At 40.2% G+C, this 23602-nt stretch overlaps 1 protein-coding gene across 6 annotated transcripts in view; it reads right to left on the reverse strand.

Moving 5' to 3' along the window:
• Positions 1 to 2381: 2381 nt before the first annotated feature.
• Positions 2382 to 23602, reverse strand: part of PAX5 (paired box 5) — a 215839-nt gene continuing 194618 nt past the window's right edge. For all 6 annotated transcript variants that reach the window (XM_053372046.1, XM_053372049.1, XM_053372050.1 and 3 more), the window contains 2 exons: positions 15311 to 15397; positions 2382 to 2664 (listed from right to left, as the gene is read on the reverse strand). In XM_053372046.1, the coding sequence (XP_053228021.1) occupies positions 2588 to 2664; positions 15311 to 15397 (164 nt within the window). In that variant the 3' untranslated portion in view covers positions 2382 to 2587. The remainder of the gene's footprint in view (positions 2665 to 15310; positions 15398 to 23602) is intronic.

The raw sequence follows: 23602 nt of genomic DNA on the forward strand, positions 1-23602 counted from the left end.
TGGTAACCGATATGTTTGAGAAAGGTCAGGACTAAGTGGAGTAGCTGAGGGACTGACCTTTAATGACAACCTGGGGAGAAACCTTGTGATGGACCCTGGGGGTGTCACAATGTGTTATGCTCATGAAGAGATTCACATGATTAAAGGATCAGTAGTATGGTCACAATATTGGCTCTGCCCCTTAAGTTGTGCAGCTTTTTGGACAGACACACACACACACACATGTCCATGTATCAAGCAGGGATGTCTACATGGGAAAGCCCATGTGTGTGGACTTCAGAACATGTAACCTGATCATGTGGAAGAACCTGGCAGTGTGAATCAGCTCTTAGTTGGATAGAAAAGGATAATGGTGCACATGTCAAGCACAGTGGCTAAGAACAGCCAACACTGCCACAACATTCGATTTGTGCACAGTGGTAGAACTTGCAGCAGTCAAAAACAGTAAACCTAAGTGATTAAGAGGCTTAACCAGTCCTTCTTCCATATCAGAGATCATAACTATTTTTATCAAGCCTTAGAAATTTTGTAAAAATGTTTGAGGAAGGGGCATAGCTCAGTAGTAGAGCACATGTGCAAATGGTCTTGAGGTAAATATGTCACATTTCCAGGGTGGATATACAAAGGCTCCCTGGAAGACTGCTGCCAGTCTATACAATAGTGAGCAAAAGGAACCAGTGGCCAGAGGGTGATGGAAGGTAGTTTTCTAAGTTCTTAAGAAATAAGCAGATCCAGAGTGCAGGGGGGCCAGGCGAAAGGAACAGACTTGCACTAGGGTTTTGTTTCAGGGGTTTTGTTGGGAGAGGGGTTGTTGTTGATATTAATTTTTTGTATCTTCATTTTTATATCTTTTTAGAGTTATGTGGGAAATGTTCAATTTGGTTGTTTAGTTTTTGATTTGTTTATTGTTTATGACTACTTTTGTTATGTTTGTAATTGTGCACTTTTTCATGTAAGCAGCCTTGAGCATGGTTTTAACTATGGAAAGATGGCATACAATAAAATGATTGATTGATTGATTGATTAAGTAATTAATTAATTAATGCAAAAGGGGCTCTAGTCGAGGTCTGTAACCTCCATGAGTTCTAGTTATCTTAAGATGTTTACACACAGGAGGAAATTTGATTTATTGTGCATTTACAGCCGAACCTATCAAATTTGCTGTTTCTGAAACAATATGTAAACCAAAACATAGCTATTCTTAGAAATTTGCACTAATCTGAATTTTGTGGTGTCGTTCTTCAATCAGCGTTTACAAAAGTGCATTTTAGAGGGAAGTGTGAATAAAAATGAATCTATTAGTGAAAATAATATACAGAAAATTGCTTGCAAACTGTGTATTAGTCAAAACTGCATATAAAAATATGAAATTCACAGTAAAATAATGAATTTTTACACTTTTTTTGAGAGAAAAAAATTGCTGCAAAGTGTGGAGGACTAAATTTAATATTGGAGAAATTGAGAAAACCCAAACTGACAGATCCTTCCATCCCAACTCAACACCTAGACATTTGGGTCAGGGAGCTGATCAACCTTGGACCACTGCCCCTTTATTAATGTGAAGGGAACTTTAGTGTAGCTTTCATAGTGGCCCCCAGTTGCCACTGTTTAAGCAGTTTGGAAAAAGTACCACCTTAAATTTCTGCAATTGCAATAAACATAAGGCTTTCGTTATATGGAATCTCTTCTGTAACATTTAGCTAAAGCTACAGCCAGTGTGTGTGTAACTTTGCTAACAGTGACTGCAAATAAGCATAAATTAATATTCAGCAGTTAAAACGTCGCTAATTGCCCATGTCTGTCATTTGCTCACATGTTCAATGCCAACATATGGTGCATATATGCCCACATGACCATCAGATTTGAATTATGTATCAAGAAAGAACAACAGCCCCAGAAATAGCCACAATGAATGTTAACCTGGTTCAAAGTTGGTTTAAAGCTTACTGAATTCTTGGAGTCAGTGCACCAGTATCAAAACACATTTTCCCACTGTATTTTAAACTCCTCATTTGTCCCTTGATGCTGTTTATGCTATACCACTCCATAGTAACACAAAGAAGTAAGTTATTTACATTGGTGCTTTGTCATTTGAGCGGACCATTTTTCCCCCCTTAATGCCCTCTCCCTAAAATAAACTTCAACCCATACAGTCCATGTTGAATCACGCAACATTAAAGAGAGACATTCAGTGGAGGACTGCTCAACATTTAGAACTGCTTTGGTTCCCCTGACATGGTCAGGAGAACAGAGAACCAGCTAGTTAGTCCAGAAGCAAGAAGACTGTGCGTATCACATGGCTACTGCATCTTGCAAACCACAGGGAATGTCAGCAAAACTGATTCTTTGTTTGTTCTGTGTTTTTTTAATGGGAGATTCAGTTAAGGTCACTAGAATTTCAATGATTAAAAACAGTAATAAGTGGTTCACCTAGCTGAAAGAATAACATTCCAATTGTTGCATGGGTTCATGCGGGTTATTTTCTCTTATCCATCCTTGTAGTCTGATTTCTGCAGTTACATGCTAGGTGGTTCCAGTTGTGTCATCCGGCATAATGTGTTTAATAAGTGCTTCTTGGTTCCATGTGTCAGTGGCGATCATAAGCAGCAGCGGCTGCTGGAGGTGCTGCTCCCCGGGCCGCAGCACTGTAATAGTAAGGAGAGCCTAGAAGAGAAGAGATGCCATGGTGTAAATCACAAATCTTCAGAGGTGTTACTCATCACCAAGCAAATGAAGGAGTTAGAGAAAGAGTAACAAAGCCATCCTCCTCAGTGTCTTGTCCATCACCTAACATATTACTTAGTCCGTGTTTCTCAGATCAGAGTGTAAACACAAGGTGCCAGGAAAACCTACAGGATAAATAATACAGACAACTGTAGCATATACCCAGGTGTCTCAAGTTGCACATCCGTAGTCCACACTTGTCCCTAGACCAGCTTGCATACCTACTCAGAGTGGGTGGATTGATTTAAATTAGTGATAGGCCAACTATCCCTGTTACCATGGCCATGACCGAGCACACCCAAATGTTTTTTTAAAAAGGGAGGCAGAAGGAAACAGATAGAGAGCAGGCAGGGGGGAAATGCTGGAATGGATCTCCAGCCTCTGCCTACTGCAGATCCATTCCAGTCTTTTTCTTCTGCCTGCTTCTGGCTCTGTCATTGTCTGAGCTACTTTCACTACCTTTTGCTCACACCCGGTAAGCGCTGTCTCATTCACTAGAAGAAACAATCTGTTTTGGTCAACTTGGGTTAGCTCATTATATGATTAAAGATAAAGATCATGAAAATTGACAGTATATTTGTATATGCCTAGTTATCACTACAGCAAATAAATTGTATTTTTAATCTCATTTTTAAGTTAGTATTTTTAAAGTAATGTTTAGAGGTCAATTTGAAAAAAAGTTTTAGTTTATTTAGTTTGATCGAGGAATAAAAAAAAAAGATGCAATGCTGCTAGAATTTTAGGGGGCTTTTTGGTCAAATGGGCTCCTGGCCAGTTCCCTCAGACTGTGCCTTTTTTGTTTGGGCATTGCCTTCTGTCTGTGACTGCATTTCAGGTTACACTGAGAAGCTCATTGGGCTTAGGGGACAGCAGATTCAACTTAACAGCTGCCCCATCCCTAGTTTGTGCCCGCTTTTTGTGATGAAGGCATATATCAGCAGGCCTTGGTTATTTATTTGTTCTTGAGTAAGAGTCCAGGGGCATGGGTGGCGCTGTGGGTTAAACCACAGGGCCTAAGACTTGCCGATCAGAAGGTTGGCGGTTCGAATCCCCACGACGGGGTGAGCTCCCGTTGCTCCTCGGTCCCTGCTCCTGCCAACCTAGCAGTTCGAAAGCATGTAAAAGTGCAAGTAGATAAATAGGTACCATTCCAGCTGCTCTGGTTCGCCAGAAGTGGCTTAGTCATGCTGGCCACATGACCCGGAAGCTGTATGCCGGCTCCCTCGGCCAATAAAGCGAGATGAGCGCCGCAACCCCAGAGTCGGCCACGACTGGACCTAATGGTCAAGGGTCCCTTTACCTTTACCTTAAGAGTCCACCCCTTACAGAGTTTCAGTTTTGGAATGTGTTAAGCAATGGCATTGTTCAGCATGGTGCAGCAGCAAAATGAGCAAAGCATATGTGATTGCCTCACCAGGAGCCCACACGCTCACACATTCCTTTTAAACCCTGGTTTTGCCTTGCATGATATCTGAACTAGGCCATGGTCAAACAGAAAACAAACAAGTTCCAATAGCCTGGTACAGATTCAGAAGATCAAGGTAACAGTGAATCATACAGAAATCCCCTGAAGAACAAAAACGAGTAAACAGCACAAGAATGTGAACTAAAAGAGGGTACCTTTGCTTAGGAAGTACTTGATAGAAAGCCTGCCCCAATGCACTAGCTTTCCAAATGCAATGAGATTTTTGCATGAAAGTGAATTCAAAATACACCATCCTGGGACACCTATATCACATGCTTTTTTTCTGAACAACAAATTGTCCATAAGAAGCAGACAATAAACATGGGAGTTAGATCTGGCAGCTTAATAAATCTCTCACAACAGAAGCGAAAGATGTTCTAGAGAGCACGATAATAGTGTGTGAATGTGTGTTCCAAATTCTTTTTTTAAAATGACTCAAACTTTCTCAGAAGCCTGTTTTCAAATCAAAACATATACATCTTCTCCATACTGTAAAAGCAATGAAATTGCTAACCAGCAAACCTTCCCTATTGTAGAGGACTCTACTGACAGTTTTAAAGGAGGAGAAACAGGGAGAAATCAATACTATAGTGACAGACATCATGGAGAAGTCACAAAGTTCAAGACATGTGTAAGGGACCAATATTTCAAACAGATGAGCTTGTGAAAGGAGACTAGAGGCACCGTTGCACGGCACTGATGAAAAAGACTTTCTATATAATACTTAAGGGGAGGCAATTGGCACATATTTCAAAACAGGAAAGACCTTTCATCAGACGGCATGCTTGCCACAGTAGGGGCAAGAGTAAATAAGTAACGTCTTTCCAAGCATTCCTTGAGAATATCTGTAATAAACTGATCTGTGCTCATTGAGAACGTTCTGAGGTTTCCCTGGATGAACTGCAACCTCAGAAACCAATGCAGCAATACACTTACTGCAGAATGTGCTGCTACAAAAGCAATAAGGTTCCTGTTGCAGCAGCTTATGCAACATTATATTTCATAGTTTTTTAAGCATCCACCACACTATGTTGCAATGTTTACCATATTTTGAACCTTATGGTTCTGACCCCCACCTTAATCTTTTTGTTTGTTTGAAGTATTTTTGCATGACCTTTCAGGTCATACAGCACTATCAAGGTGCTTCACATCATAAAATAAAAGTATAAAATACAAATTTAACAATAACAATTCAGTCTTTTTTTAAAAAAAAAAATAGCAGTTAAGTTAAAAGCCCAGACCAGTCCTTAATTAATTGTTTCAAAGTGGATGCAAACAGCCAGGTCTTTAGAGGAGAACTAACAGAGCCACACAACCCACACCCATTCCCAAGGTAACGTATCCACCAGGTCAACGTATCCACCAGATCTACCAGATCAGAAACCAGACACTGGCCAATAGTTGTCCAAGATTTGTTTGCTTTTTAAACATGGGACTAACCAGTAGCAGTCAGCAGGATAAGGCTCACCTGACCTGTAGCCTGTGTCACTGCTTCTTATTGGGAAATTGAATGGAGTGAGGAGATGGTGTGCTAGTACTTTGGTGGAACCAAATCAGTGCTTCCACCGGTGTGTTTGCACTTCATCGACTACACTGCCACTTTGCCCCTTCCCCTCTACCTCCTGGAGTAGCAACACAAGCAGCAGGAAGTCAGGTGAGTACCACTGCCCAGCAGACCACCACTGAGTCTAACTGCTTCCTCTTTGAGGGTAGTGGGCACTACACTCAAAAAAGCATTAACTACTTCTGAGGTTCATGTGGTGAGTCCTAACCTGACAGGTTAATTTTTAAAATAACCAAGAAGGGCAGGGTTCTCTAGGACAGGTTGTAGTTCTCAAACCTCCAAGAATTGTTTTGCATGTCATCAGGCTGTGCAGATTTATCTGCTGCTGAAATCTATCCAAGGCAACATGATTAAATGGGACCCTAGCTGCATCCCTCCCTGGCTGGTAAAACAGCGTTATCTGGGGTCAGAAGAAATATGAGTAATTTTTATCTTTAAAATGTAAAACAAATCCATCAGTCTCTAAAGACCACAACTGCTTTCCCACCCCTGCAGGTATGTCAGTGGACAAAAGCAGTGGTGGTTAGTGCTCATTGGGACTGGCAATGTAGGTAGCAGGTGGGGACTGGCTGGCTGCAGACTGGGGTTGGTGGGACAATGCTCCATTCACTCGAATGGACCAGCATCCACTGGAAAATAGATCCAGGTGGGACGGGAAGGGGAGAATGTAACATTTTAGGTGTGTGGTTATCTGTATCTAGTATCAGGGTTCATGTACTCTATCTTGTTTGATACTCAAGTTAACAATATGTGTGAATGAACTATTCTGTATTAACTACCACAAATATAATTTTCAGATCGCCCAGTTTTGCATACACAATATATTTCAATGAGACACAATTGACACATTCAGCTCGGAGGCATCAACTGATGAGAGATTAAGTGCACATGAGTAAAATAACTATCAGAAGCACATAGCCATAGTCATATTCTGTTGAACAGAGCTATCCACTGTTTGCCTCTATCAGCTTCCACACCCAGAAATATTTGTTTGAACTTTTCTTTGACACAGCAGTTGGTCTCAATCAGGATCAGAGGTTTTTTAGCAACTGACATTTGAAAAAAATAAAATGAGTAAAGACTAGGAAAACAGTATTAGAACAACTTCCTTCGGATGAAAATGGTTCTATAGGCCACTATTTTTCCTTATCTTCCAAATTTGACCTTCTGTCTCATTTCTTACATGTGATATTTTTAACATAATCAGACTATTAAAATATAATTTTTCTCTGCAGCTCCCTGACAGCGTTTTATATATCTCCAGGGTTTGACTTTCCCCTCCTATTCACATTTCTGTAGTGAAATCAAAAAGGCCTGCATTTAAACTGAAAAATGAAAACTTCACATTGCAAAACATTCACTCTTTCACCCTGTCATTACACTCTCCTCTAGAATAAACTTGTCCATTCTTCTGTCATTTTTCCCTTTAATTCATATTATCATCAATTTATTTCTTGACACAGTCATTTCTGGCTCATACTTGTTCTCTAATCCTTTTATAGAAACCCATAGAAGTACTGATTCTAATCCTAATTGACTGGTTTCAAACCTTTTCACCTCATATGAAGCCATGCCAATATTGTCAATCTTGTGACCCCGTCCTCTGTAACAACAGCTATATATATAGCTCAGGTGTAGCCAAAAGGGAGCCCTGTCAGGCTCACTTACATTTCACAATGTGCACAAATCACATCAGTTCAGAAGAGAGAACAGTGCATCAAACAAGATCTGCCATGATCAACATCAAGTCGAAAGTAATGAGTGAAAATGGTAAAGAAGTTATTACAACAAACCAGCATGAAATTGAATCATTTTTCTTCATTAGACTGTGTTGCTATTATCCACTTTTAGCATGTTTGTATTAAGTAGACTTTAAACACGCAAGCTCGCTAGGCTTCAGTGACTGAAACCTCTTGGGGTATGTGTGTGTGTGTGTGTGTGTGTGTGAGAGAGAGAGAGAGAGAGAGAGAGAGTTAGTTTTCATAAAAACCAAGGCAGCCATTATTATTTCAGTGCTTGTATGCCATACACAGTTTTCTCAAATATTTCTAAATTCATAGCTGTGTCAAGTTAGAAAAGCTGGACATTAAAAACCAATAAAGTCAGGCAATAAGATCTAATCATTGCTTCTGCAGTACTAGGTGTGTCTGGTGCTGTACAAATGTAGAAATTAATTCAAGACCTTGCTTGAAAATAACATAGACTACACAAAGAAGAGAGTATGCAGTGGAAGCAAAATACAGAGGGGGGAAAGTGGTTAAAAGTACGATTTTAGTAAATGCATATGCATAATTCAAGGCTAAATTCAAATTCCTAGGCTTGAATTAGCAGCAAGATTGCTTCAAGCAAAGGTAGTTGTGAAAACCCCTTAGGCTTCAGCAACACAATTGAGCATTTTCTTACTAGAATCTGAAATGAATGAGCCTGTGAGTTATGACACATGGCAGGTGCCAGTCAGGTCATTTAAGAAGCCGCAGGAAGGCGCTCATATACCACAGTGATGGGTTGCAGTCAGGCCCTGCATAGTACAAATAGTATTATGCTGAGATTACTGACATCAGCAACATGATTTATGTCATCTTTAGATGTTCTTATAACTGATGTGCTTATCAGATGACATTCCAAATAGTGAAGTAAGGAAATACATATCAGAAATCTGATTAGATTGCTTCAGTTTGATCCATCTTTTTGCTTGCTGTAGCCCTCAAGTATGGCATTCAGAAGAACAGGCTGGGGAGTAAACAATGCTATGGGAATCTATCACACTCATTAGAAAAGTTACTCGAAGACAAAAAACATATTAAAGCATTTCTGGTCTATGTATTAAAATAATTGGTGGGGAAGGGAGGGATGTGTCCGCACTGGTTGAGTTCAGCTTTATCACAGATAAGTGGGAAGGCTATATAAAATATAAAATTCTAAATTAAGGGTAGCATTTGTCCTTAAAAAAATTATTTGTTGTTTTCATAAAATGTCCTATAACTGAAAGATAATTGATAAAATGTACAGGTTGGGGGGGGATGAAATTTTTGGCTGGGCATAGTGTGTGTGTGTGTGTGTGTGTGTTTGTAATATTTAAATTATATCTTGTTCATTTTACAACCTCCTATTGTGGGAGGAAATAGAAATGAAAATTATCCATGCAAAGCACAAAGAGCAATATTTTGGGACCTATTGTTCAGAACAGAAATTAAGTGAACAATAATGGTCTGTCCGATTTGTACAACACTGTTTCCCCAACAAGATCATGATCACCAGTGTAGCTTATCTCTTCTATTTTCTCAACCCTATAATATGTCTAAAAAATAGTGACCTACCAAAGTCTATTCAGTCTGCAATTCTATCTTTATTTCCCCATGAGTAACCCTCAATGGGACTTATTTGTGGGTAGACATAACTGGGCTGAGCTATCAATGAGCTTGCACTAAGTGTAGGGATTTGAAGGCAGGCATCTAAGGCCTTATCCACATTTGAGCATTATCTAGCTGTTTTCCCCCATTAGAATGATACTGGATTAGTCCACACCCAGATTTATTGGAATTAGTTTATGAGGTGCAACTTCAGTCTTTCCTGTTCATACCAGTAGGGTCTTCCCTTTGGTCAAGGTTCCTCCTTCTAAATTCTTAATTCTGTTATGCCAATTCAGTACCAACAGGGCATGTGCACAAATAGATATGTGCACTTTTCTTTCAGGAGCATGCCATAAATCTTTTCTAGCATAGCGAAAAAAGAAATTAAAAGCACCATTTTCAGTTTGCTGCCCAATATCTGGTTATTATTTTTTAAATGTGGTTTACTTGTGTAGGGTTCTGGTTTTGTGCAAATGCATGGGATGAGAAGAAAAAACAACAACAAGGCTATGCTCCTCCATTCAGGAGTGAGCCAGAAAGTATTACAAGAACAGCCAGAAAAAAACATTGAGGAAGTACTGGACATGGAAAGGAGAGCAGCAGAGCAAGGTTTGGGATTTGTGTTGTTTGAGGGTGATGTCATGTGGACTAGGCGAATTAAATGGAAACACAAAGAGCTGCAAACACACAGTAAACAAGCCTTGCAGTGAGCCAGTGTGGTGTAGTGGTTAAGAGCGGTAGTCTCGTAATCTGGGGAACCGGGTTCGCGTCTCCGCTCCTCCACATGCAGCTGCTGGGTGACCCTGGGCTAGTCACACTTCTCTGAAGTCTCTCAGCCCCACTCACCTCACAGAGTGTTTGTTGTGGGGGAGGAAGGGAAAGGAGAATGTCAGCCGCTTTGAGACTCCTTAAAGGGAGTGAAAGGCGGGATATCAAATCCAAATCCAAACTTCAGCATTCTAATCCATTATATTAAAATAATGGTATCAACCTCAAATTGTATCAAGAACCAGTGATTTTTGTATAATTTAAATAGTACAAATCAGAAAGGGGTGATATTTTATGGAGGTCATGACAAAGACCTTACTAACAATCTTATAACATTGTGCTATGTGCTGATGTGCTGGCAAGTATGTGCCATGTGGGGCAGCTGACAGAACACCAAGTCCTGTGGCATTGCACTGGCTCTACCAGCCAGCCAAGAACACGCTTTCAATGCAACCTTGACATAGTTTATGCAAGAGCCCTAAATAAATAAGGCTTCCACATGGGCACAAGTCACCAAGTTGCTGTAGCAGTTATTAGTTTTAAGAGCTGCTACAGCCACACATGGCCAACCTTTTACCTTCTCAGCATCTCTAGTCTGTGCTAATTTGTCCCCCCCCCCGGGCAAATAACTATTCTCATTTCACCCCTCTATTGCCTTTTGGGGAGACACAGGGGGCAGCATTTTGTTTGTGGGCAGTAAACAAGCAATCACTAGAGATCTTCAAAGTTTCAGTCCTCCCAGAGGCCTCTAGAAGGTAATGTACAGAAAGGAAGGCACTCAGATGCAAAATGCCCTCCCCATAACTGTCTAGCAGATAATAAATATTGCTGAATGTGTTTGAGTTAGCTTGAACTTTAAGCTATCTATAGGTACAACTAGATTAATTTTGTGATTAAGCATTCTGTTAAACATTATTAGGTTTCTTTTTTAAAAAAAAAAGAAAAAGAATCTTGTTATGATCAGTTTAGTTACAAACCTTCAGCAGGCAGTGCAGGGCAGACTATTGCTCAACATATGAATAAAATATACAGTAGCAGGGAGAGAGTCTTCAGCAATATGTAGGGAATGTTGAGGAGCCCTGGCAGTGATTTCTGATTGGATGGTTTGGTATTGCAGGGAACTATGGCCTGTCTGTGATATGCTAGCTTTTTACTTACAGGGAGTTATACATGTGGGAGATTGTTGTTTTTCAAAGCATCCTCTCAAACTGCATTCTAAAGTGGCACAACCCATTCTCAGGACCATACCACTTCACTGTGCTATACATATGTAGACCAGGTGTTTGCCATTGGTCCCCAAGTGCTAAATAACCAAGTAATGAGAAGTCAAATTATGTACATGTGTGTGAGAACCAGCCCTAAGAGCTGCCCTCCATGCCTTTTTTAACCTCAAATGACACTTCAATCCACTCTACATGGGATTATGGCTTTCATACAGAGGTTTGAAACTAGCATTGAGTAGAGTGACAAAACGGTAATAGGAAACAGCTTCCCATTTGGGCAACAAAAAGACCCTTAGCTCTAGCATAGTAAATGGCAATTTTGTACTGTAAAAAGCAGTGCAACACAGAATGCTATAGCCATCAATTACTCCCAAAGGATTTAAGGGCAAGGAATGTGATGGGTAGAGCTTAGGTGGCTCAATTACTTAGGGACTCAATTACTTAAAACAAAGAAACTGAATTTTAAAAAATGACAAAAATTCAAAATTATTTCTCTGCTAGAGGTCGCACATAACAACCTTGACATCCATAAATCTGGAAGTCTCTAAGGCACAATATCTCTCTGCTAGAGAGGTGACAATTAATTGGTATTTTACTTACCTCATCCGTATAGATTATGCAGGAGAATTCTAATCACCATGTGCTACACACATGTAAGGTCAGGGTGGGCCAGACTTTGACAGTAGTATAAAATGGATGTTGCTTATCCTCCTTATTAAAGTGAGGGAGTGGGTGTGCTACTCAGGGATTTGCTATAGCAGAAGCCAAGGGCCTGCCAGGAGATTTTCCAGAGCCAATGGGATTCTGCCTAACTGCAAAAGTATGTTGCTGAAACAGGCCATGCATACACTGGACTGCACATTTGTAAGGGAAATCAAAATGAACAGGCAAGAGATTGAAGAAGGTGGGGGAGACCCTGGAAGAAAGGCGTTGTTGTTTTTTAAGAAGCTAAACTGCTTTATTTTATAGTGTCAGAAAAACTGAAGACTACGTGGCACAAATATATTTGGATCTCAATGTGGAGAAATACCTTTTTTCCAGTCAAAAATCAGTATGTGCATGGATTCATATACCCTATTATTCTCCCTTCAGCATTTTGCAATTTAAAAACTGAAAACAAACACTATAAAGCATAGCACGTAGCAAAAACTGATTACTGCCAATAGTTCTTAAGGGAGTTCAAATGGGCTTATGAAAAGTTTTGGCTTCCTGATGAACACATTTCTTCTGCTGTTAAACAGGTTTTCCAGAGTTTCACATTATTTAGCAGAGAGGAAAGTGGAGCAAATATATATGTTAAGGGAATGTAAGTTGAGTGGTTAATGTGCATAATAACCAGCTAATGAATATGAGAATCTCCCTCCCTCCTTCTCTCTATATATACAGTCCTACCTTGGAAGTCGAACAGAATCCATTCTGGAAGTCCGTTCAACTTCCAAAATGTTTGGAAACCAAAGCATGGCTTCTGATTGGCTGCAGGAAGCTCCTGCAGCCAATCAGAAGCCCAGAAGCCCGGTTGGATGTTCAGGTTCCAAAAGAACCTTCACAAACCGGAACAATCACTTCTGGGTTTGCGGCGTTTGGGAGCCAAAACGTCAGAGTTCCAGGGCATTTGGGATCCAAGGTACGACTGTATATATAATTTTTTACCACTATTTATAAAAAGTATCAGAGTGGTTTATTCATAAAAAAATATTAGAGTGGTTTACAACAGTTATAACACCACACAATAAAAACCACATAAAAATGTTAAAATCAGAAACCATCTAGCTATTCTAAAAATATGCAATATGCATCCATCATTGCCTGCATAAACCTGATGGTACCTAAAAGTTTTCAGCGGGTCTTTTGAAAGTTGAAACAGGAGGCACTGGCTCAATTTCCATTGGCAAAGTGTTCTACAATACTGGACCAATGACATGAAAGGTTCAGTTTCTTGTTATCAAATGAGCTTTACCAACCAATGATGTTTCTGCAGATGATCTCAGTGATCAAGCTGGTATATAAGGGTCAGGAAGTGCACATAATCCTTCCATACACATTTCCCAGTAAATATACATAATCTCCAACAGCCCTTGGAAACTGTACATATAACAACTGAATTTTGTACTTTATACTCTTTCTCTCCCAGCTAGGTTTCCCTTAAGCCCTTCCTAAATGTTTAAATCTTCCCTCCCCTGTGATTCTCATGGTGATTGACTCCATGGTGCTATTAAGCATTTTCCCTTCCTTAATAGCAGCATGGGGATAATTTCCATCTGTGTGGTGGAAATGGGAGAGAAGATTTAAAAATTTCATCTCCCTGCAACACCCCTTGTGCTGCTCAGCAAGCTGAGGAACAGCTGAAAATGATGAAAAGGGTGCTGGCCTGGAGAAAAAGTTAATATTTAGCTGGAGCCCCCCTTAAACCTCTTTGCTGCTCAGCAGGAGGGTGTATTGTGGGCCATGTAAGAATAGGCATTGGGCTACAGGCATCCTGGGAACAGAGACTGTACACTTCTGCACATGAAATAGAAAAAAAATGCATGTTTCTTGGAAACTCTGTATGCAGACTGGAGATTGTACATATTGTCCAGGAAATGTACAAAATTCAGAGATCATACAAATTTCAGTCACATGCACATTTCCAAAGTTCTCTTGGAAATTATGTCTCTTGACAGGGAAATGTGCATAATTCCCTCTTCATAGAAGAATTATGTGCACATTTTCTATGAGGCCTAGTGAGTGTGCACAGTGGCCAGTTGTTATGCACTTTAACTGCTCAATCAGCGTGGCACTCTGAAACTGCCTTTAACTCCAAAATAAATGTGGCTGAATTTGTGCATAACCAGTGTTACAAAGACAACCTGCAGGAAGACTTGGGCTCTCATGCTCTACCCTTCTCCATTTTGGCTCCATGGAGGGGTTAAAAAGCTTTTGCTCTTTCATTTGAAATTAACTACAACTTGTTGTTAAGTTCAAAGGTAAACATATTGTAGTTAATCTTAATTAACCATGGGTTGCGAAGCAAGCTTACCACAGCAAACCATAACTAAGATAAGCCACCATTGAGGGTTTATATGTAACACTAAACTCCTATTAATCTAAATGGAAGCAGAAGCTTTCAAAGGCTGTGCTGGGGGAGTAGAGGGGAGCCAGAAAATTCAAGGCTTGTTGGAGTTCATCCTCATAATGCTAAACTCACCATTATGCGCAAACAAAACTTTTGCCAGTCCCCATCTTCTACAGAGTTAAAGTAAGTATACATTTCCATTTTAAACAGAATTCCTTAAAACTAAATCCCATGGAAATCAGAAAGGCTTCTGAGTAAAGTTTAAACTTATTTAGGAGTTTACAGATTGCTGCTGAGCATGGATAATGAAAGGATGTGAAGCTATAGAAAAGTCATTCCAGAAAGTGGCCTTATATGCTTCAAAGATAATGGCATATGTGTAGTACTGCATGGGCTGTACTGCATTTGCACCAGTGCCTTTGGAAGCATAAGTAATAAATTGTTCATTGTCAAGCTAAAATCTGGCATATTTCAATGCTCTTTCTTTTCTTGGTGGCGATAATTTATATGATATAGTTCAAAGTAAGCTATACACTCTTTAGGCTAGAGAGGGCTGCACTGTCTTTTGGTTTAGTAGCTCCACTGGTGTTAGCCTCTTTTGGTGCCTAGCAAGTGTATAGATGTCAACTTCCCTAGAGATGGGGGATAAATCTGGTTCCATTCACCTTTTGTGCACTTCCTGATTTGCACTTCCTGAAACAATACACAAACTGAAACATATCTATCTTTCAGAAGTCATACTTCTCCAAATTTTGTGAAACAGCCCTACAACCAAATAAAATACATACAAAAGTCCATATACTGAAGTGTGCAAAACAAAACATGCATTGATGAAACTAACATACAAAATATATTAGGGAAAACTGCATGCAAAAATTTCCACATTGGGAGACATATACACTAAATGCTGACAAATTCTCATAACTTTGTTTTTTTAAAACAACAACAACAACACAAACTGATGGAGAAATGTGGGGAAAATATGGGGGACTGCACTTTAGAATAGAAAAACAAAAAGCTAAGAGAAAGTGAAAATGGTTGATTCATCCATCCCCATCACTACTCATCTTTCCCAGTTATAGCCAGTATGGCAGCCCCATGCTTGCCCCCACTTGCCTTTTGAACTATGCTGCTGATGGTCCAGTTGTAGTGGGGGGAACTTACCTAGCAATCCGGGATTAGGAAATCTCCAGGAATCATTGTATGTGGAATACTGTGGATGGCTATATGGACTTCCAGAAAACTCACTCCCTGCATTCAAAAAGAAAGGGAATATTATATAAAATTTAATAATCAAGATCAAGATTAAAGTAATTGACTGATGGAAACATATTGAATTCTAGCAGATGACTTGATAGTAAGAAACAGCTTTCTTGGTAGTAGAACCTAATGTGTGGTCTGCTCTCCCCAGAGAGGATTGTCTGCTGCCCACACTTCTTTGGTGTAATAAATACCTTTATTATTTTCCAAGACTTTTTAAACTGCTAGTGATGCCGATATTATACTGCAGTTGCACCTGCTGTTCTTATTCTAGTAGTATTTTATCTGTGTTACAGTTGTTATTATTTTATTGCTTTTGTATTGCTAGCCACCTTTGAAATACTTGTATTGAAGAAACAGGATGAAAATCTATAAAAGTTAACTGCACATATAGGCATATATGGGGGAAATCCCTGTTGACCACAAGGTTGGAGACAAGCGTTCTCTAGGCGTTATTTTCACACCTGAATTGCAAATAAAGTTTCTGTCTTAGATTGATTTTCACAAGCAAGCAGCAAATAAATGGAGTTGAAAATAATTTTAATTTCCGTGTCTACAAATCCCAAATGTGATTTGACAGCATTTGAATATCTGAATGGCAGTTTCTGAATAAAATTCAACAGCATGAACTTTCGCATTTTCCATGTATTTGCTTTCTCAAGTTTTCAGGTTCACTATTTGACATAGCAAAAAGACTGCCTAACTAATCCAGAAAGGGAGATCTGTGTGTAGAAACATACCAAGTCAGACATTGATCCATCAAACTCAGTATTGTCTACACTGACTGAGATTTTCCCAACCCTGCCTGGAGTTTCTGGGGATTGAACCTGAGACACAGCCTTCCACCAAGGAAAGTAGTCTTCACTGCATGGTAGCAGCTGAGAATACAAATGTGCACCTGGATGTGCATCCCCATTCACACTGTGATGCCTGCTAAAGCTCCTTTGAACTGGCTAGATACATCTTTTGATCTGCGTTCTATCCAGGGTCGCCACTTTAGCATCTTTTGCTGTGTGTGTACTGTGCTGCTTTCCTCTTGGGTTGTGTACTATAACTTTTCTTTAGAACCATGGTTGGTATTCAACCATGTTTCACTCAGAACAGACCTTCTGAAATGACTCCCCATGACTAAGGAGGGTCTACTTTCTACAGTGAGTTGAATACTAACACTACTCTTCATCTGGAAGCCACTACCTGTACTAACACAACTAGGGAAGGAGGCCAACTTTTTCTATGCCACCAAGCAAACTAGACATAGGCCTAACCATTAAATATATGGTTAAAAATGTGTTGGTACAAAATCAGTTGTCTGGTAGAAGTTTGTGTTAGAATAACACCAGCAAGACAACAAGGGAAAATATGGCACTCCCCTACAGTGGTACCTCGGGTTACATATGCTTCAGGTTACATATGCTTCAGGTTACAGACGCTTCAGGTTACAGACTCCACTAACCCAAAAATAGTACCTTGGGTTAAGAACTTTGCTTCAGGATGAGAACAGAAATCATGCTCCGGCAGAGTGGCAGCAGCGGGAGGCCCCATTAGCTAAAGTGGTGCTTCCGGTTAAGAAGAGTTTCAGGTTAAGAACGGACCTCTGGAATGAATTAAGTTCTTAACCCGAGGTACCACTGTATTTATTTATTTTCAAGAAAGAGAAACTGGCAAATGACACAAACTCTGTTTAGTCAACTTATCTGTGTGGAATGAATCTGTGTGAGTGGGGAGGGAACTTATCCACTGGCTCCTACCACAACAATCATGCTTTCATCATAGCTTCAAAACAGAATGTTTTCGCCTAGGCTCTGCTTGCCTGATCTGTATCCTGCATTTTTATGACCTCCATCATAGGTGCATGATAAAACAAAAAGTGCTTTAAAGGACTAGTATCACATAGTAATTTTTCACAGTTTTTTCTCCACACACCTGGGGTTGTGTAGTAAGATGTGTGCTTCACATCTTCTCTACAAATTATTCTGATCAAGGGTGATTGGGAGGAAATTTGACATGACAGGGAGGGAACAGGTCATTTATTGATACTTAACATGAATCTGTGGTTAAGGTATCGGCTTTGGGTACACTCTGGCTGAGGGGGTCAGGAAATTTACCAGACTTCACATTCAAACCCCATCAAGATAGTTCAGGATGTGTCTGAAGGTGAATCAACACTGCTTCCCCACCAATAAAAATATATACTTCAAATATTAACTGGCTAAGCTGGTATGGTCCATCTACAAGATTTCTGACCTCAGTTTAATGGGGAGCATTGCTTTTGGAAGCTGCCCCATATATCTCTTTGTGAGGTAGAAGGAACTGACGTAAGGTGTAATGTGCAAACAATGACTCCCCATCTCCAAATGAAACTTGAGGTGTAAAGTCCCAGAATGAACCGTGGCTTCAACTGAGCATGAAAATAATGTAGGAATTGTTTTTGTATGAAGTAGCACCAAAATAGGTTGATTTTAGCTGTGCCAGCAAAACAAGCTCTTTCAGGGGTGGGGGAAGCATAGCTGGACTGGATAAATCAGCCCAAACTCCTTAGGAGCCACTTCACACAGAGAAAAGGGCCCTTTCACTTTATCTTTTCTGTTTCAGCCACGCTGCCAGCACCATGTGGGAAAAAGGTATTTACGTTTCTTTTTTAACTGGAAGGCAAGAACTAGATTGAATACCTAAATAAACCTGCAATGTGCCCCAGCATAAGAACCAAATTTAAACAATATTTCAATCTTAGAAATGGTTCTGTTGGCAAAACTCTACATCTGACTCCTTTTCCTTTCCTGCTTGCTCAACTCAAACCCCGTCTTCCTTCCTTTCAACATGCAACTGACCCCCTCTTCGTCTGGGACTACTAGTGGCTCTCTCAGATGTTGTCCCATTGGCAGTTGGCTTTAGTAGCAAAGCCTATGGGATAACAAGATGTTTATTAAGTGCCTGAATGAGTAACATGCTTATCTCCTTATCTAAAGTGTTTGGGGAACAGTGCCTCCTCATGATATTTATTATGCAAAAGTTATCTGAGCATGGAGATACATTTTGTAAGCTTTCTGCCTTGACCACAATCGCCTATATTGCTATATTCCCACTGGCAAGAAAATGTCCCAATGTATCCAAATAAGGTTTGTAACTTCTTCACTTGCAAGTTGTTTCACGCGGTTTGAAGTTACCCAGGCAACGGGGATGGGCCTCCTTGTTACATCCACTGTCTTTAGCTGAAATGTCCACCAATTAAATCCAAATCCAAATTAGTTTTATTTACCTTCACTCAGCTAGAATCTTTTATTTTGAAAGGATTCTTGCAGCAGGTCGGAGCTCGAGACTTCGCTCCCACAGAGACTTGATATTGCAAAGTTTGCTGGCTCACTCGCCATTCCCCCCCCCTTGCTCCTTTCAGACAGGAGTTTAGGAGGTTGCTTGAGAGCCTTTTGCAAGCCGCTGGACCCTTTGGAACCTCAGGAGAGCCTCCTGAGGCTTTTTAGGAGGTGCAACTCGTCTTGTTGCTTCCCCCCTCTCTCTATGGGGCTCAAGCCCGTATCTCTTTATCAGAGCAAACGGACTTGCACTCCATTCTCCATTAGCAAGAAGCAGAAGTCCCCTTAACACAACATATTCTAATTGGGTATTGTCTTAATTACTTTTTTAAAAAAATCACATTGACATTGGTATATATAACAAATACTATTAAGATGTAACTTCATGTATCAGTGGGGAGGTGACCATTTTCTATATTGGCATACAGCACTTTGCCTTTACTCAGGTATCTGCTTCTATTCCATGCAAGGGTTGATTAACCATATTCTACAAATTAAAGTCATTATACAAATATTACCTCTATATCTTTAACATATATAAGCATTACACACAGACACACACCATACGGCGCAAACTGGATTGGTACAGCCCATAGAGTTAGCTGTGGCATTATGTGAGCCAGTTTGCTCATTCCTGACTCCTTGGTGAACCTAGTACATGAAGGAAGCAAGTGGGATAATAGTATATTCCGGGACACCCTAACAAAGAACAAAAGTTCAGAACTTGCCTCAGTTTCCCTAAAAGGGAGCTATGATAACAAACAGGTTTATTATTCTCAATATCTGAAATGCAACTCCATTCCTAAAGGACCTTGCATGTTTCTTGCACCACCTCTTCACACAACGGGGAGCTTTTTAAGAGGAGTTATTCCATCATCGCCATATGGTATGGGGGGGGAGGCCCACTGCAAGTCTCATGAACTCTCCCCGCCTCTGGCTCAGGTAAATCTCCTCCATACTCCTGCAGCTAGCTAATCAGGAACAGCCAGACTGCCATTCTCCTGCCTGTGTGTTGTAAAGCAGGAAACTTCACTTTTCTAACAATAATCAACACTCCTGCACAAGTATCAGTTGAAGTAAGCTGACATTTCATGCTCTGATTTTGTTCCCACCACTACTTCCACCTCTACTCGCTGCTATCCTCTCTCCCTCTCTCTCTCTCCCTCTCCCTCTCACTCTCTCTCTCTCTCCCTCTACACACACACACACACACACACATCTCTAGGCGTCTCTGGGGGACGCTCTAGTGCCTGACAGGCTGAGGCTTCCAATTCTCTGTTTTTTATGCCTCAGTGGTCAGGGTGTCAGGCTCCTGCAGTACAGACCAGCCAAGAGCTAGAGGAGTCACTGAATACCATCAGTTCGGTGACAGTATTGCTCGCTTCATCCCACATACTCTGCATATCCATCAGCCATGCAAAAGGAAAAAAAGCGGAGTGGGGCGGGGGGGGGGAGAAGCACGCACGAAACAGAATGGGTAGGAAGAGACTAAAAGGAAAGCCACCGGCCCTCCTATTAGCATCACAGGCCTTGGACAGACAAATGGAGCAGGAGTACAGTGAAACTAAACGAGATGAATGAACACTGCATGAGTGCCTCGTGATTTCCAGCAGATACTCCTGCACCCATCAGATATACTTCTTGACAGCACTGTTTAATGATCAGCCCAGTCAAAAGCAATACTATGCATCAGCTACCCAGGGGAGTTGTGTGTGCTTGTCTGTAGGGAGGGGTGCTAGTGAGAGAGGTAGACGATTAGGAAGATGAAATATTTTGCAAAAGGATGGTTCAATACATTGCGGAGGGTTTTTTTCTTAGTGATTATGCAGCTATGCCCTTCATTAAGACAGCACCTTTTTAAAGATTACCATGTCACCCACCTACAATACAGAAATGTTTTTCAGCCAATAACACACAAAGAAACGGCACAATGATTTCCATTGCCTATGACCCACGACTCTAAAAAATGCTTCTAATGTTTTCCATAGAAAGGTCAAGATTTATTATAACTGTAATTCAGGACCATTGACCTAGCTGACAACCTGCTAGACTTAGTATTAAGTATCATTCATTTAAATTGTGGCAGTACAGGGCAACAGGGCTTGTCAGATTCAAATTTGGTCAACAAAAATACATGTCTGGTTGGCTGGCAGTATTTAAGACTTACAATGTTCTACACTCACCACTTTCTGGAGTGGTAAGAAGTTTCAGGACAATTTTGCAGGGTAAGTTTTGTTATGAGGTGACTAGTGAAGTACCTGCATATTTACAAATATATAGAACAAGAGGAATGCAAACAGAAACACAAACAGGCAGTTCTAGTTGCAAAGTAGCATTACTCACCCACCCCAAAGCAACATAGACCCTTGCAGCTCCTCAAGGCTGCTTCTTGCAGCCATCCCCCGCCCCATCCACATTTTCTTCATCTAGCCAGATTTTTTAAATGCAACCCTATCAAACTCCCTGCCCACTCAGCTCTCTTGACCAAACTAGTTTCAGCCCAAAACTTAAGAAATAAAGAACCTGCATAAAGAACCTTCAAGAACAGAAATTTTATACATCTCAGATACTGATACTCTCAAAGTGGAGACCACATTAGAATGGAGCCAAGTGAGGATGAGCCTATGTTTGGCTTGACTAATCCTGAGACATCTTTACTGGTCACAAAACTAAAAACTCAATCTGTTTTGCATTCACTTTGTGTCTTGCCAGTTTAACTTATGAATCAGGTCTGAATCAGGTGGTGGTGGTGATAACAATAATAATAATAATTGTTGTTATTATCATTATTACTGTACCCCACCCATCTGACTGTGTTGCCCCAGCCACTTTGAGCGGCTTCCAACAAAATATAATGGGACAAACATTAAACATTAGATATGATAAATCCAAAGCTCTTCCCCACACCCAGCAGTGAGGAATCTTTAAAAAAAGCCAAGCTCTGACTTCACAGACCTTGTTAATGGTGCAATCTGACTCAGACACGTGAAAACCTCATGTAAATCTCCACCCCCCTTGCCTCATAATTCAGGTTGTGCATAGAGCTGATGCACACACCTAGTAGATACTAACTTGGCATTTAATAACATCAAGTTAAAAAAGACAGTTGTGAAACTCTAATTCTAGTTATCCCCTATAACTCTTCCACTATCTTGTACTAACTGTTCTTTCTTAAAACATGTTGAAAGAATGGATTCCCACCCACTTTTCTGTCTTTTAGTATATACTTGTAGAAATTGTAACCGTATGCTTCCACTTCCTTTTTTCAATTATATGTACAGAAGTATACATATAATAATTAAAAGATGTAAAAATATGACAAAAATTGTCTCTATTTCTCATAAGATACCTTGTATTTCTAAGACAGAGGGATGGAGGCAACCATTTAACCATTTGTAAAGTATAAATAGCAGAGACATCACCTTGCCAACAAAGGTCCATATAGTTAAAGCTATGGTTTCCCCAGTCGTGATGTATGGAAGTGAGAGCTGGACCATAAAGAAGGCTGATCGCCGAAGAATTGATGCTTTTGAATTATGGTGTTGGAGGAGACTCTTGAGAGTCCCATGGACTGCAAGAAGATCAAACCTATCATTCTGAAGGAAATCAGCCCTGAGTGCTCACTGGAAGGACAGATCCTGAAGGTGAGGCTCCAATACTTTGGCCACCTCATGAGAAGAGAAGACTCCCTGGAAAAGACCCTGATTTGGGAAAGATTGAGGGCACAAGGAGAAGGGGACGACAGAGGACAAGATGGCTGGACAGTGTTCTCGAAGCTACCAGCATGAATTTGACCAAACTGCGGGAGGCAGTGGAAGACAGGAGTGCCTGGCGTGCTCTGGTCCATGGGGTCACGAAGAGTCGGACACGAGTAAATGACTAAACAACAATAACAAAGTATAATTGTATCCACAACCCTAGTATAATATTAATAAAATTGATGGTGCCTCTATCTGAAACAAAATTTCCAGATTCAAATGTTGGGGAAAAATTGCAATTTGGCTAACTTGTTTTTCTGCTATTCTTTAAAAATAAATCCCAAGCTTTGCCAGTTTTGAGATAATGATATTAAATATTAACTTGCAAATGTATATATAACTAAGTTCCATAAGTGAACAGACTTTTTGGTATTCTGTCTTTAACATTCGTCTCTTTTTTTGGAGGAACGTGGCTCATAATTCCCCCCCCCCAGTAGTCATTAACCAGGGCGTTGTGATATGCATGGCTGCATGGAGAACAGGGCTAAATACTACATTTAGCAAACTAAGTATACTAAAACAGTTTGCTTTTTATGTATTCTCATTATGAAATAGCAGTTAAAACACACACAGCTTTAAAATCTATTACTAAAAGAGGGCTGTTTGCAAGTGGACTTAAATACAATGAGGGGAAGTTTCAGTGGATAAACTAAAAAGCTGCAAAGTTCCTCTGTTTAAGAAGAGTATTTCCCTGCAATTGTTAATCTGAACTACTGGTATTTTAAATCTAGCCATTTGTGCCATAGGAAATGCCAGGACAGTGCCATATTTTTTAGCTGTTGCAATGACAGTCTATACTACAATAAAGCAAAGTAATTATGTCCAACATTATGAAACACTGTTTGAAGCAAACTGTGACCCAAATACAAAACCAATGATTAGAACTGCCGTTGGGTTTTCAGTTCATGTATTTTGCACATGCAGCACTGTCCTGTTATCATTTTATCTAAAGAATCCTACCCATGTGCCATTCTAATTCCTTAACAGAATTTGTTTAGTTATAGAAATACCACAATCGTCTCACATTTACCACTTTGTTAAGATACATTTATTTATTTATTTATTTACCTCATTTATATCTGTCTTTCTGTGCTATCAGATGCCTCTTTCAATGTGAATCCCAACTATAA

The sequence above is a fragment of the Podarcis raffonei genome, chromosome 17, assembly GCF_027172205.1.
Source record: "Podarcis raffonei isolate rPodRaf1 chromosome 17, rPodRaf1.pri, whole genome shotgun sequence".
Taxonomy (NCBI): domain Eukaryota; kingdom Metazoa; phylum Chordata; class Lepidosauria; order Squamata; family Lacertidae; genus Podarcis; species Podarcis raffonei.